This window comes from Artibeus jamaicensis, unplaced genomic scaffold, assembly GCF_021234435.1.
Source record: "Artibeus jamaicensis isolate MK-2021 breed Jamaican fruit bat unplaced genomic scaffold, CSHL_Jam_final contig_76, whole genome shotgun sequence".
Taxonomy (NCBI): Eukaryota; Metazoa; Chordata; class Mammalia; order Chiroptera; family Phyllostomidae; genus Artibeus; species Artibeus jamaicensis.
In genome coordinates this window covers 18,908,823-18,922,455 of record NW_026521954.1, presented here as the reverse complement: position 1 = coordinate 18,922,455, position 13,633 = coordinate 18,908,823, and the positions used below count along the sequence as shown (strand labels likewise).

At 47.6% G+C, this 13,633-nt stretch overlaps 1 protein-coding gene across 2 annotated transcripts; it reads left to right on the top strand.

Moving 5' to 3' along the window:
• Positions 1 to 5,311: 5,311 nt before the first annotated feature.
• On the top strand, positions 5,312 to 12,673 carry MED28 (mediator complex subunit 28). 2 transcript variants are annotated; one of them, XM_037132751.2, is made up of 5 exons: positions 5,312 to 5,485; positions 7,265 to 7,435; positions 8,587 to 8,653; positions 9,302 to 9,414; positions 10,715 to 12,673. In XM_037132751.2, exons 1-5 carry the CDS (start codon positions 5,327 to 5,329, stop codon positions 10,910 to 10,912), a joined length of 708 nt encoding a protein of 235 aa, XP_036988646.2. In that variant the 5' UTR covers positions 5,312 to 5,326; the 3' UTR covers positions 10,913 to 12,673. The 2 variants fall into 2 exon arrangements, with proteins under 2 accessions (XP_036988646.2, XP_036988647.1); XM_037132752.2 differs by lacking the exon at positions 7,265 to 7,435.
• The last annotated feature ends 960 nt before the right edge of the window (positions 12,674 to 13,633 follow it).

Sequence of the window (13,633 nt, the reverse complement as noted above, 5' to 3'; positions counted from 1 at the left end):
CTGTGGGGGTTGAAGGTTACATGAACATGAGGAAAAGGAGCAAGGCAAAGGGGGTACATTCGCCATTAACACACTTTATTTTTAGTATTTTACTTATTTGTAGAGGGGCTGGGGAGAAAGAGAGGAACATCAATGCATGAGAGATACATTGCTCAAGTTGCCTCTTGTGCACCCCCAACTGGGGACCTGGCCCACAACCCAGGCATGTGCCCTGACCAGGAATCGAACTAGCAACCTTTTGTTGGTCCACAGGCCAGCACTCAGTCCACTGAACCACACCAGCCAGGGCCACCATTAACACATTTTTAAGACCTTTCACTGAAGTCCCACACAAAGTGTTTATATCATCAACCAGCGTAAGCCACGTTAACGCCAATAATTTGGGGAGATGAAGAGTAACCGGATGCACTTGTCACCCTGCTGAAAAAAGGCAGAAGAAGACAGGAGATTGGCGATCTCTGTGACACGTTATACAGATGAAGAAACTAAATCTCAAGAGAAGTAAATTGCTAATGTTTGTGAACTAGAAAGTAGGAAAGAAGGTGAGAACCCAGATCAATGGATCTACAACCCAACACATGGCCTTGCCCTCAAGAAACGCTACTGGATGTAGGGCAGTATCTGAGCCCCTGCTGTAAAGGGACTGTGCGTACTGCAGGTGCGGCGAGGGGCGGTACCATGTCTCTGCTACTGTGCGTCTGCTCAGTGCACAGAAGGTCAGCACTGGTTGAATGAATGGCTGAGAAAGGAGACCATGGGATAGAAAATGAACTTGATGAAATCTTGGCATTAAAAGGTGAGGATTACAGTAGATTAAATCCAGAAATGCCCTCATGTCCTGTATGGTCACAGACACAGGGAGCGTTGCTGTTTTGGAGTGAAGAATTGGATCCAGCAAATGTTTATTCCTCGTTTACCCTGTGCCATGCATCGTAGAAGGTGGTTGGGATGGCCGATTAGACAAGATGCATCCCTGCCCTTGGAAACATCACAGTCCAGCGTTAAGAGTGCTGAAGCTACGCCCTGTCACTTGGTTGTCGATTAGACCGTGTTGGCCTGACCACTTCCTTGGACCCTTTCTCTACCGCCTGCCACATTCTATGGCTGCAGCTCTGCCACTCTTGAACTTTGAGCTGCTCCCTTTCATCACCGTCCTGGGGAAAGGGCTGCCTAAACCCTTCAAATAAGTCAGAATTAATAAATGCCTTGACACATTCCATTCCCAAATGGCTGGCTTTTCTCCTGAGCAGGTCATGGAGTTTAACTGACCACATTTCACCGCCTCTGCCTCTGCCTCGGCTGCCCTAGTCCTGCACAAATCACAGCCCTGTCTGCGTGGGGATCGGCAGATTCCTCCTACATTACTGCCTTATTGGTCCTGCCTTCCCTTGCTTACCTTCTGCTTCTCTACCTGGGGGAGGATTCTTTTTAAGTAAATTACATCACGTCACTTGTCTTTTCTCAGCGGTACTCGTCTATGCCAAGCACTGGATTCCACTTCCCTACATCATCTCTTCTTCATGGTCTTTCCAAAGCAGTGTTCTCCCAGTTTTAAATGAGGAAACGTGTTTTCAGCAAAACCCAAATGTGCTCTACTCTGGGATGAATCTGAGAGAAGTGCCACTGATCACTCTCTGGCAACTTACTCATGGTTAGGCAAACATGAGATACATATGATCTTTTGAGCCAGACATTAAAGGGATTTGCAAAAAAAGTCAAAAGCTGTCACTCTTCTCACTAATTTATTTTTGGTTTGGGAAAATTTTTATTTTTAATTAAAACAATATTTTATGTTAATGTAGTTTTTTAAATTTATCTTTAGAGGGGAAGGGAAGGAGAGAGGGAGAGAAATATCAATGTATGGCTGTCTCTCGTGTGTCCCCTGCCCCCTGCTGGGAACTGGCCTGCAACCCAGGCATGTGCCCTGACTGGGAATCAAACCTCGATCCACTGAGCTACAGCAGCCAGAGCAATGTACTAAGTTTTTAAATACATTTTTAAATTCTCAGCTGTAATGGGTAAACCTGTTCTCAAATTGAGTAGGTAAATATTGGCTGACATAATCCACACAGGCAAAAACATTTGGAGTCCCCATTTTTCGGAATGTAAAGGATCCTGAGACCCAAATGTTTAAGAACTGCTGACGTAGACTAGCTCCTGCTGGCAAGCCGTATTTACTACGTCTCTTTTATGCCGGGCACAGTGCTGGGTGCTGGGAGCACACATGAAGACAGGCCTCACTGTCACGGGGCTCAAATTCCAGTTAGTGTGTCCATGTGTGTGAGGCAACTTTGTCAATGAAGAACACCAATAAAATAATTGGAGATGATGTTTCAGTGCTCTGAGGAAAATTACACAGGGTAGCCCTGGCTGGTGTGGCTCAGTGGGTTGCATGCCAGCCTGCGGACCGAAAGGTCAGTGGTTCCCACTCAGGGCACATGCCTGGGTGCTGGTCCCCAGTTGTGGGGGTGTGAGAGCTAGCTGAGAGGCAACTGATCAATCTTTCTCGCCCTCTCTCCTCTCTAAAAATAAATAAATACAATCTTTTTTTTAAATTAAACAGAGTAGTGGCTTGAGAGTGTGGGGCTAAGACGGAAGCTAGGAAGATGACCTTTGATCTGATCCAAGACTGACAGGCAAAGGGAAACCCTGGCTTTTCCTCTGACTACTTCTGCCTCCCTCACTCTGGCCCTGCCAGCTTTTCTGTGGTTCCTTAAATACATCAGGCAGGCCCCTTGTTTAGGGGGCCCTCTGTCTAGAAAGCTTTCCAAGTTCAATTTTCTCTCCTATCAGTCCAGGGCACATCTCCTCAGAAAGGGCTTTTCCAACCACCTGTCAAATCCATCACTAGCAATCCCCTAATGGAGATACATTGTTTTTGTCTTAGCGTGTCTCTCTACATGATACTGCTATATATATTTATGTGTTTGTCTCTCTCCCACAAAAACACGAGGGCAGAGACTTGGAGTGACTGCTACGACAGACAGATCATTAAATAGTACCTCCATTGTCACACATGTACCTGGAAAATTAAATATAGTAGAACTGTGTCTACCTTATGAAGAGACGAACAGTCAACTATTAAAAGCAAGTTATTAATTAGCATAGTAAGTGGGATCACAATACTCTGTATCAAACTACCATTATACTACTACAAGACCACTGTAATCAAAATAGCCTTGTACTGGCATAAAAACAGACAAATAAACCAATGAACATAATAGAGCCCAGAAACAAACCCAAGTCTCTATGGTCAATTATTTATTGACCATAAATAATTGGTGTAAATAAAAGAGGAAGAAGCATAAAATGGAGTAAAAATAGCCTCTTCAACAAATGGTCTTGGGAGATCTGGACAACTACATGCAAAAAAATGAAAATCACCAATTTACAGCATACACAAATTCAATGTGGACACCATAAAAGTCCTAAAAGAAAAAAAAAAAACAGGCAGGAAAATCTGACTTTCCATGCAGCAATATTTTCGCCAATATGTCCCCTAGAGTAAGGGACATAAAAGAATAAACAAATGGGAACTTATCAAATTAAAAAGCTTCTGCATGACTAAAGAAAACAGCATCGAAATGAAAAAAGAACCAGCTATATGGGAAAACACTTGCCAATGGTACCTCGGACAACAGTTTGATCTCCAAAATATATAAAGAACTCACGGGACTCCAGGAAGACAGACAACCCAATTTAAAAAATGGGACAGCCGTGGCTGGTATAGCTCAGTGGATTGAGCGCAGGCCTGGGAACCAAACAACTGCAGCTTGATTTCCAGTCAGGGCACATGCCTGGGTTGCAGGCCAGTTTCCAGCAGGGGACGAAAGAGAGGCAACCACACATTCATATTTCTCTCCCTCTCTCCTTCCCTTCCCCTCTAAAGATAAATAAAATCTTGAAAAAAATGGGCCAAAGACTTGAACAGACACTTCTCCAAGGAAGGCATACAGAGGGCCCAGAGGCAAATGAAAAGATGCTCAGCATCACTAGCCATCAGAGATGCAAATTAAAACCACAATGAGATACCACTTCACACCAGTCAGAATGGCCAACATAAACAAACCAACAAACAACGAGGGTTTGTGCACTGTTTGTGGGAATGCAGACTGGTGCAGCCCCTGTGGAAAACAGTATGGAATTTCCCCAAAAAACTAAAAATGGAACTGCCTTTTGACCTGGCAATTCCACTGCCGGATTCATTCTAAGAACCCTAAAACACCAATTCAGAAGAACCTATGCACCCCATTGTTCACAGCAGCACAATTCACAATAGCCAAGTGCTGGAAGCAACCTAAGTGCCCATCAGTAAATGAATGGATCAAAAAACTGTGGTACATTTACACAATAGAATACTACGCAGCAGAAAGAAGGATCTCCTATCCTTCAACACAGCATGGATGGATCCGGAGAGCCTTATGCTAAGTGAAATAAGCCAGGCGGTGAGGAACAAATAACATATGACATCTTTAAATGGAACCTAATCAACAAAAGGAACAATAAACAAAATATAACCAGAGATGTTGAAATTAAGAACAATCTGACAGTAACCAGAGGGGAGGTGGGAGGGGATAAGGGGGGGGGAAGGGTTTTCAGGAACAACTATAAAGGACACATGGACAAAACCAAGGGTTGGGGGTGGAAGCAGGGGAGAGAGGTGGGGATGGCTGGGGTGGGAGGGTGTGGTGAGGGGTAAATGCAGACAACTGTACTTAAATAATGTAATTTTTAAAATATATTAATATATATATTAGCATAGTTACTCTTTCTCGGATAGAACAATCATCTAACAGAAACAGTGCCAGGCACGCAGATGGAGCCTCAACAATGTTAGCGTTTTTGTTACCTTTCTCCCCAGAGGGAATTACACGCAGTGACTGGATTAGTAATCGGTGCACCGTGAGCTGTCAGTTAACGTTGTTGGAAGGAACGGGGCCTCCGTCCTTGTGCAGCGGGTACACTGCTTCTGGAGAAAGGCTCAACCAAATTCATTCTGAGCGTTAAGGGAACAATCAGGCCCGCGCAACAGTACCCTGCCTCCCCAGGGAGGGCTGGGTCCAAACGCATTTACTGATTTTCTCCCACACACTGCATCAAAGCTGCTCAAAGTGCTCAAGTCTCAAGAAGAATAAAAGGAAAAGCCAGAGACGCTGCACGCCCGAAGAAGGAGGAGACCTACCAAACCGGGCTTCCCAGGCGCCCAATAGACAAACTCCAGACTCTCGGGCCGTCACGTGATTAATAACGTCACGTAATGTCACGTGTCGGAGCGGCGGGCCAGCTGCTGCGCAGGCGCAATGAGGTTTTACGCGCCATTTCAAAAATGGCCGCTCAACTGGGCGGTATGTTCTCCGGGCAGCCACCTGGGCCCCCGCCACCCCCGCCGGGACTGCCAGGCCAGGCTTCGCTTCTTCAGGCCGCGCCAGGGGCTCCGAGATCTTCTCCGAGCACCTTGGTGGATGAGTTGGAGTCATCTTTCGAGGTAAAAAGTGAGGGGGCGTTTTTTCCAGCCTTCCTTCTTTCCTGAATTGTAAGCTGCGCACGCGCAGGTTCTCTCTTTCAGTGATCCCGCAGCCGGCTTACAAATGAGGAGACTGGCTCAAAGAATGAGGGAATGCCTTGCTTTAGTCTCCACAGTGAGTGGCGGCCCCCAGTTTACTCTGGCGGCGGAGGCGCGTCAACTTGACGTTTCTGGTGGCGTGTGGGCTTGCAGTTTGCACACCCTCGACTTTGGGACCGTTCCGGGTTCCCAGCCAACTGAGCAGGTCCCAGGCCGTTCTTTTCCCGTCCTTGACCACCTTTTGCCGCATCTCAGTGTTGAGTTCGGCCTCCCCTCCAGAGCCCACCTTTCCGCTGGGCTCCGCTCTTACGGGGTCCTGAAGTCATGGGACTTGGAGCTGAAATGGACTTAAAAGTTGTGCGACCCTTGATACTAAGGGCCGAGGGAAGAGGAAAGCCGGGGCTCAGGGCGGAAGGAGGCAGAGCGGACCCAAAATAGTTTGCCCCAAGGAGTGTAGCCTGTAACTAGGAAGATGGGGAATGATAGTAGGCAAAGGAGAGGTAAAAATAAGGGCATTGGTTGCTTCCCGTGGTCTGTCTGTTTAAAGGGGAAATTGAGCCTTTAGTGTATGGAAATAAAGTAACTGATAATTGGAGTAACCTTTTCAACTTTTAAAATCCTAGTCACATGAGTTTTGTACTGTACCTCTATGATAGCACAGTAGTGCACGGGTAAGTTTGTAAATGAATGTATTATTGGGGATGCATGGTCAGAAATCCTTTGCTGATGAAGTGTACACTCAAAAGTTTGGAGATAACAGACTTAAAACTAACAAACCATAAAGGAGAGGGACAGGTGGGCTTTAGAGCAGCATCTACCATTGAGGTGAGGCAGCTCTCACTCATTAAGGTGCTTGCGGAAAGACTGGCCCTGACCAAATCTGACCCCCAGCACTCTCGTGCTTAAAAATCCTTTGGTCTTACTCTGGCCATGCAAGCCTTTTTCCGCCTGGGCCATTTGATTTCCCTGCACGCTTCCAGGCTCAATCCCCCAACTCACACATGGCTTCCTCAGTGGCCCTTCCCTGGTGCCCTTCAGGGCACTTACACTCACCAGGCCCTGTGAAGTCAGAAGCCATGCTCCCCATGAACCCCACCTTCTCCTCCCAGTTTATCGGTAGTACTAACACAGCTTAGTATATAGGAAATGCTTATGCATGTTGTTAAACTCTAAAGGAGCCTGTTAATGTATCAGGCCCTGCCCTGGGTGCTAAGGACACAAAACCAGCCCTAGTTTCTGAGGAGCAAGGGACAGCACAGTGTGGGGGAGCAGATAAAAATGGCAGGCAGTTGCTGGGCTGTGGGATCGGTGCTGTGATCGAAAAAGCCTGGGACTCTGTAAGGGCGTGGCTGTCCAGAGAAATGAATCCCAAACACGCATTGGGATTTAGTGGCCATGTGGGGGTGGGAGATGCTGCTCAGACCCCCTCTGGTGCTGGGCGAGCATTCCCTAGTCGTCTGTCGAGACGCAGCTCCCAGGCCACATGTTCATGTCCTGTTCCCTTTCTTCATTCTGTGTGGGCCTCCCACAACCTCTGGTGGCACCTGCCCGCCCACTGTTCATTTCTCTTTTGGTGCCACCCACGAGGTCTCTGACTTGCTCGTTCTGGTTGCTTCATAAATGCTCTTTGGTGGAATGAGCTTACCGTGGTCCCACACTCTTGTGGGAGGGAGCCTTGAAGAGCATCCTGTCCTTTTACAGATGGAGAAACAGAGGCTCGGAGAGGGAGGAGAGCTCACCAACCCTCAGTGTGTGGGAACGAGCCCAGCATTTGAGCCTCCCGACTCTCCAGGCAGAGGCTCTAAAAACCTTATTCTTCCTGTGGACCACCACGCGTTTTCTCCGTGCACCCACCTAACTCTCTACAAAGGTGTATGTGTTTAATTTTTTTTAAGGGGGAGATGAGGATACTAAAATTCCCCATACCCGGTCTCCTCCCACCCTGCCTGCTGGCCCACTGGCTCTGGCGGAGCAGCCCAGCTGTGTTGGCCAGTGTGTGGCTGGTGGGCCTCCTGGGTGGGATGTTGTCCAGCAGCCACAGGATTCACGGAGCAGGGCTGCCCGCCTTATACCCCACATCCAACAGGAGCCACTTTATAGACTGTTTAACAGTATGGGAAGCCTGTGTTTCCTGACATATGAAGTAGTTGCAGGGATTGCAACTACTGGGGAATCCTGTGGTTTTTCAGGATAAATGAAATGGTGGCAGCTGTAGGCAGGAGGGCCCTCAAACCTAGGCGATGGCCCGACTGGGGCCCAGATCTACTTGCCTCGTGCCTGGTGCGGTTTGCCCACTGCCGGCTCCGCTTTCCCGAGGTGTGAGGTTTCCTCTCTGACCCTCTCCCCCAGCTTCCATCCCGTCCTCTTTCTGGCCCCACTGCCCTTTGTTGTGTTAGGCCTTCTTGTTTGTAGAACCCCCCCCCTCCCCAACTGAGTCACATATATACCTGGATCACTGTCCCTTTAGAGAGGACTCCCTCTCTGGGACTTGTTTATCCACATGACACCTACCACCTTCTCTTGGGCCATCCAGTCAGTTACCAGGGTGTGTTTATTGAGCAGCCAGTCTGTGCCAAGCAGTGTTCCTGCACTAGGCGCAGAACGAACAGGCAAACTTCCCACCTGCTAGTAGGTGATAATGGACTGAAAGAGTGGAATGATGTCAGTTACGTGTGCAAAACCACAAAGCTTGGTGTGGGCATAGAGCACAAGCAGGAGGGGTACCATCTCAAAGGAGCAGAGAGCGACGGTCTCTCTGAGCGGGTGATGACTGGCCGGAGACCTGACCAGGTGGCACAAGGTGGGGGTGCTGGCAGTACCAGCTGCCTCGCTCCCTGTTCTTCCTCCGTGGGCCTCGTGGAGTCGGTCGCCAGGTTTCTTCACTGGCGTGACGTCTGGGGTGCAGACCCAGATACTGTCGACGCATTGAATGACTTCAAGAGAAGTTACTTCTTATCCCGAAGTAAGATTTTTGGCATGCAAGTGACATTTTTTTTCTTTTGTGATCTGTTTTCATGAAACAGGCTTGCTTTGCTTCTCTGGTGAGTCAGGACTATGTGAATGGCACGGATCAGGAAGAAATTCGAACTGGTAAGAATTCCATTTTTTTAGACAGGGTTCTTGCCTTGAGCAAGATTCCCACTTGCACCTGATACATTTCAGTCCTGCTTGTATTCCGAGAGAACTGTCCTGGGGGGTAAGATCCCTGCAGATCAGGTCTCCACGCTGTTGGTTCTCTTGGGTTGGTTAATTGACATCTTACACCATTCATGATGAACCACTTCTGATGAACCTTTCATAGCAGTGTTAGAACAAGGGAGACCGATAGGGTGTGTGTACTGCTTTTCAAAATAAGTTTTGGTTGTTTCTTGAATAGGTTGTAACAGTCTCTTATGCTTCCTCCTCCTTGCCCAAGTTCTATCCTCGGAGGTGACCAGCACTTTTGATTTCATTGTACTTTGTTTTCAGTGTTACATTTTAGTTGAGATCTTGTTACTTGCTGGAATTCGATTGTCTTTTTTCAGAAGAACTTGGTGTAGTGAGGTCTCGCTTTCACCTGATACAAGTACAGATTATTTGCTGTCTAATGCTGGTGAACACGTGGAGCCTGGGGTCAGAGTCCCAGATCACATCTGTGAGGAAGTGCGGTTGTGATAGTTGGACTGTTCACGTACGAAGGAGAGAGATGTTTGTGTCTAGGGTTTTTCTTGATTTAATGTTTTGTGTTTTTTTTTAAAGGTGTCGATCAGTGTATCCAGAAATTTCTGGATATTGCAAGACAGACAGAATGTTTTTTTCTACAGAAAAGGCTGCAGTTATCTGTCCAGAAACCAGAGCAGGTTATCAAAGAGGTATGAGCTCCCCTTTCTCCTCAGCTTTCAGAAGAGCCCATGTCGGCAGGGTTCCGTCTGTGCTTTAAATGGTTTTCAGTGAAAGCCCTTCCTTCTCCTGTTACGGTTGGGCGGTGTGGATTGGGACAGAACGTCGCTAGTTGTCCGCGTTTATGACGACCTGGTCACGCAGCGGAGGCATGGGTGGTGGCCGAAGCAGGCTCCAACGGCAGTTCCACGTGCTGGCTTTCATGGAAGGTTTTTCTCAGAGGAAGGGTTCCACTGCTTGAAAAGCATTGAAAAGCCATTAGTGTAGGTGATAAGCTCATTCCGGACAGGAACCAGGACCCGCGTCTCCCAGTCGCCTTACCCAGTGCTGTATACACCGGAAGGGCTTCATCGACTTTGTTCAAGGAATCGAAGTTCATGTTCTGTCCCAGGCTCCTTGAAGCTCAGGATTTCCTTTCTCTCAGTCCTTTGCAACCCAGACATTTGGAAGTGTGTTGGGGTTGCCAGGACGACGAGAGGCTTCAGGGGCATTTACCAAGTGAGGCCAGGCCTGTGCCTGCATGTGGAAGAGGGAAGAAGCATCCACCCAAAAGGCCGGTGGTGCCACTGCTGAGAAACACGAGACTGAGATGATGGTTTGGGGCCAGTTTTTGCAGTAACTACTCCCACAAGCTGACCAGTGTAAAAGTTCTTCTTCTTCAGTGATGTCAGCCAGGGAGAAGGTGAATGAATGGTGGGAAGGTGGTATTCACACGGTTCATCCTGTCAGATCACGTCCTGGTTTGAATGCCTGAGCAGTAACATAGGTGTGCTCAGGGCAGGTCTTGATAAAGAATTACAGTACTGGTGTTCATTTAAAAAGCTCTTGAAAGTGAGGTCTTAACACTTCATAGTCTGAACCGTTAGGACAGTGGGTGTGGGTGCTTGTACATATTTGTCACGTGCGTTTCAGATTCCCACTAGTTTGGGTCCTCAGCAGTGGCCTTGGACGAGATGTGGACGCAGTGCCTGGGGCAGGGTGGGAGGGAGACGGGTTTCGGTTTCTTTTGGCTGCTCTTGGGTACTTTGGAATGTCGGAACTTGAGCACTTACTAAAAGAAAGTGAATTAAAATGAAAGTTCTCAGTTTTAGGCAGATGTCTGCCATTGGAGGAGTTGCATTGGCTTATTCAAATAGTGGAGCCAAGCAGATTAATGGGCTTAGAATGGTGTAGTAGATTTTGTTTTGAATTTACTTCTTAGTGTTCTTAGTTATTCAGGAACTGTATTCACTTTCCATGAGTTTGCTGTGACTTGACCGCCTTCATTTGCAGGATGTCTCAGAGCTGAGGAATGAATTACAGCGGAAAGATGCTCTGGTCCAGAAGCACCTGACAAAGCTGCGGCATTGGCAGCAGGTGCTGGAGGACATCAACGGGCAGCACAAGAAGCCGGCTGACATCCCCCAGGGCTCCTTGGCCTACCTGGAGCAGGCGTCTGCCAACATCCCTGCGCCCATGAAGCAGACCTGAGGCAGAGCCGGCTGCAGAGTGAGCTGGCGTGGGAGTCCGCACACACAGGGTTCTTCGTGCCGGGCCTCACGTCTGGGCGGTGTGGCGTCTGGGAAGAACGCTGCCAAAGGGTGAGGTGCCTGGTTGCATGCCGTCAGTAAGGTTTTCCCCCGTTTGTATAAGCTCTTATTTTTATATTACTCCATAAAACGCCGATAGCTTTTGTAAAGCTGGTAAATGTTTTTGTTTTTAGCAAGTTAGTATGATGCTACCGACATTCCTTTTTGTTCTTTTTTCTTTTTTTTTATTCTTTTAATTCTTGTGTTTAACCTTTAATCTCTGTGTTACCAGTTTTAGATGAACTTGTATCATGTGAGGAGAAAACTGTATGATATAATCTGTGAATCAGAGACTGAGGATTGGGGTTATTAGTCTTTTGTGTTAATTACCACTCTACCTTTGTGCTAGTTTGGAAAACTACGTAAGTTTGCCAAGGGTGTCTTAAGGCTTTGAACTACCTCAAGAGGAGGTATCTAGTGCAGCTATGTTTGCAATGCTTCCAGAGCTCCTGGGACGGGGGTGTTTTATAAATGGAGGGGGGGTGCGGTGGCCTAAGTTAGGGTAGCCACACTGCAGTGGGGTCTTTGAGTCGATGTTGACTTCTCTTTGGGCTAAGTTTATATTTTGTGTCTTACTTACTTTGGGCGGTGTCGGAGCTGTGATATGCTGATTATTTTTCTGTTCTGCAGTGATGAATCCGTTTACGTCACAGACCCACCCTGCCCTCAGTAACGCGACCTAGGCAGAGGGGAAGTGTGAGGGTTAGAGCTCACTGTGATACTCTCTTTCCGTTTGGGTTTTGTTAGCTGGTGTCATTTGTGTTTTACTTTTTAGGAGCAGAAGTTTCCCATTAAGGAAGGTTCTTGCTAATGAATGGCAGTGATTCCAAGGGCCAGGGCCTTGGGGTGGGCAGTGGCCTGCAACGTGGCCTCGAGTGGCTTACTGTCCACAAAGAGCATGTTTGGGAAGGTGTTTTAGCTTCTTGCTGGTCACACAGGGCAAACACGATTCTTCACTCACCTGCTACTGTGTCTGGCTCTCCCTGAAGCGGCTTTAGTCCCTGCCTGAATTACACGCCTTTACACTCCCCTGTCTGTTGAACAAGCAGTACCTCTGGGGCTTGGATTCTTGGCTCATTTTGTTTTCTCCAGCCTTGGAGACCCCTCCCCACACACATCAACTCATGATGTGGTCTGGCCTGGCTGCTGCCTGGTCCCTGATGCTCCCAGATGCTCTCCGCGGCACCCCAGGACACAGGGTCCTGTCTCCTACCAACCTCGCACGGTGCTCCCTCCAGGGTTAGTCATTTGCATCCGTCTCTGTGCCCTTCATGGGAATTAAGCATTATTTTCCCTTGAATACATCGGGATTGTTGTTTTCTACCTAGAGTGTTACGTGTGTGTGTGTGTGTGTGTGTGTGTGTCACAGGTTGAAGCCCCAAACTCCCTCAATTCTTAAGCTTTTAAGAATTGTTTTTTCTCACATTATGACTTCAAGGTTGTTAACCTGGTCATCTCACACTAATTACAAGCTTGATTGGCAGCTTTAGATTTCTTCATTAAAAACCTAAATAAACTGATTAAGTTTTAGGCATCTTTCAATAATTAGGTTCTTGGTGTTTCACTTGGTGCTTAGTGAAAATAGTTTGAATTAATGTATGTATCAGTTACTGCCATTGTTTATTAAATCAAAAAATCTGGGAAATAAATATTTTTAATCTTGTCTGTCTGTAAATATCTCTTAACTTTTAATGACATCTTGCTGGTTGAAGATCGTAGGAAACCTTCCTGCAGTGGGAAAAATCACAAGAAAACATCTGGAATTTCCCTCATCTTCTCAGTCCCATTACGGCATCTTTTTACCTGCGAGGATTGGCCCCAGCCCGGTTTCTTACTCTTGAGCACTGCCCCTTGTCAGCAGTCTGCAGCTCCTCCCCTCCCTGCCCGTCATCTGCAGACTCCACCCTCTCCCCTCCGCTCCTTTCTACTCCAGGCTGCCATCTCTCCCTCCTGTTTGACCACCACTGTGCTGGTGACTGCTGCCAGTCACTTCACTGTGGCCATATTGAATGGACACTTAACCTTTACTTGAACTCATTCTCCTGCAGGGGGTGAGCAGACTGCTGAGTAGCTCCTAGGAGGAGGTTGATCAAAATAATACATCCTGGTGGTGATGAGGATCAATGAGTATGGGGATCAATTAGTATTGCCCTTAGAAACCTTAGGAAGGTTGAGGGGAGGCTGTTCCTATCCTAGCTCCATCTAATCTGCAGAACCCAGATGGATCCTGGAGGTGGAGTGTAGACCATTCCAACAGCTGCAGCCACACCTGCTCTGGTGGAATTTGCATCAGTGTCACATCAGTCAACGAGGGCGCAGGTGCACGGCACGTAGTGGCCGTTCATTTCCCTTCATCGCTGCTGTTCCCTCCCCAGCAGCACCACCATCCCATGGCCACTCTGGGCTCAGGAGACTGGTGCAGTAAGTTACGCAAGGTAAACCAAGGAGAGTGTTTATCTCAAACCGGATTTCTTAATCTTATCTAGGGTGCAGAAAGGGATGTCCTTCACTGCTCAAGGTGTAAATTGCTAGAAACCCTCCAGATGGGAAATTTGGTCTTATCAAAGAAAAAGCTCTATTCCAGTGCTCAAATAATAATACATCCTACAGAAAACATGGTGGA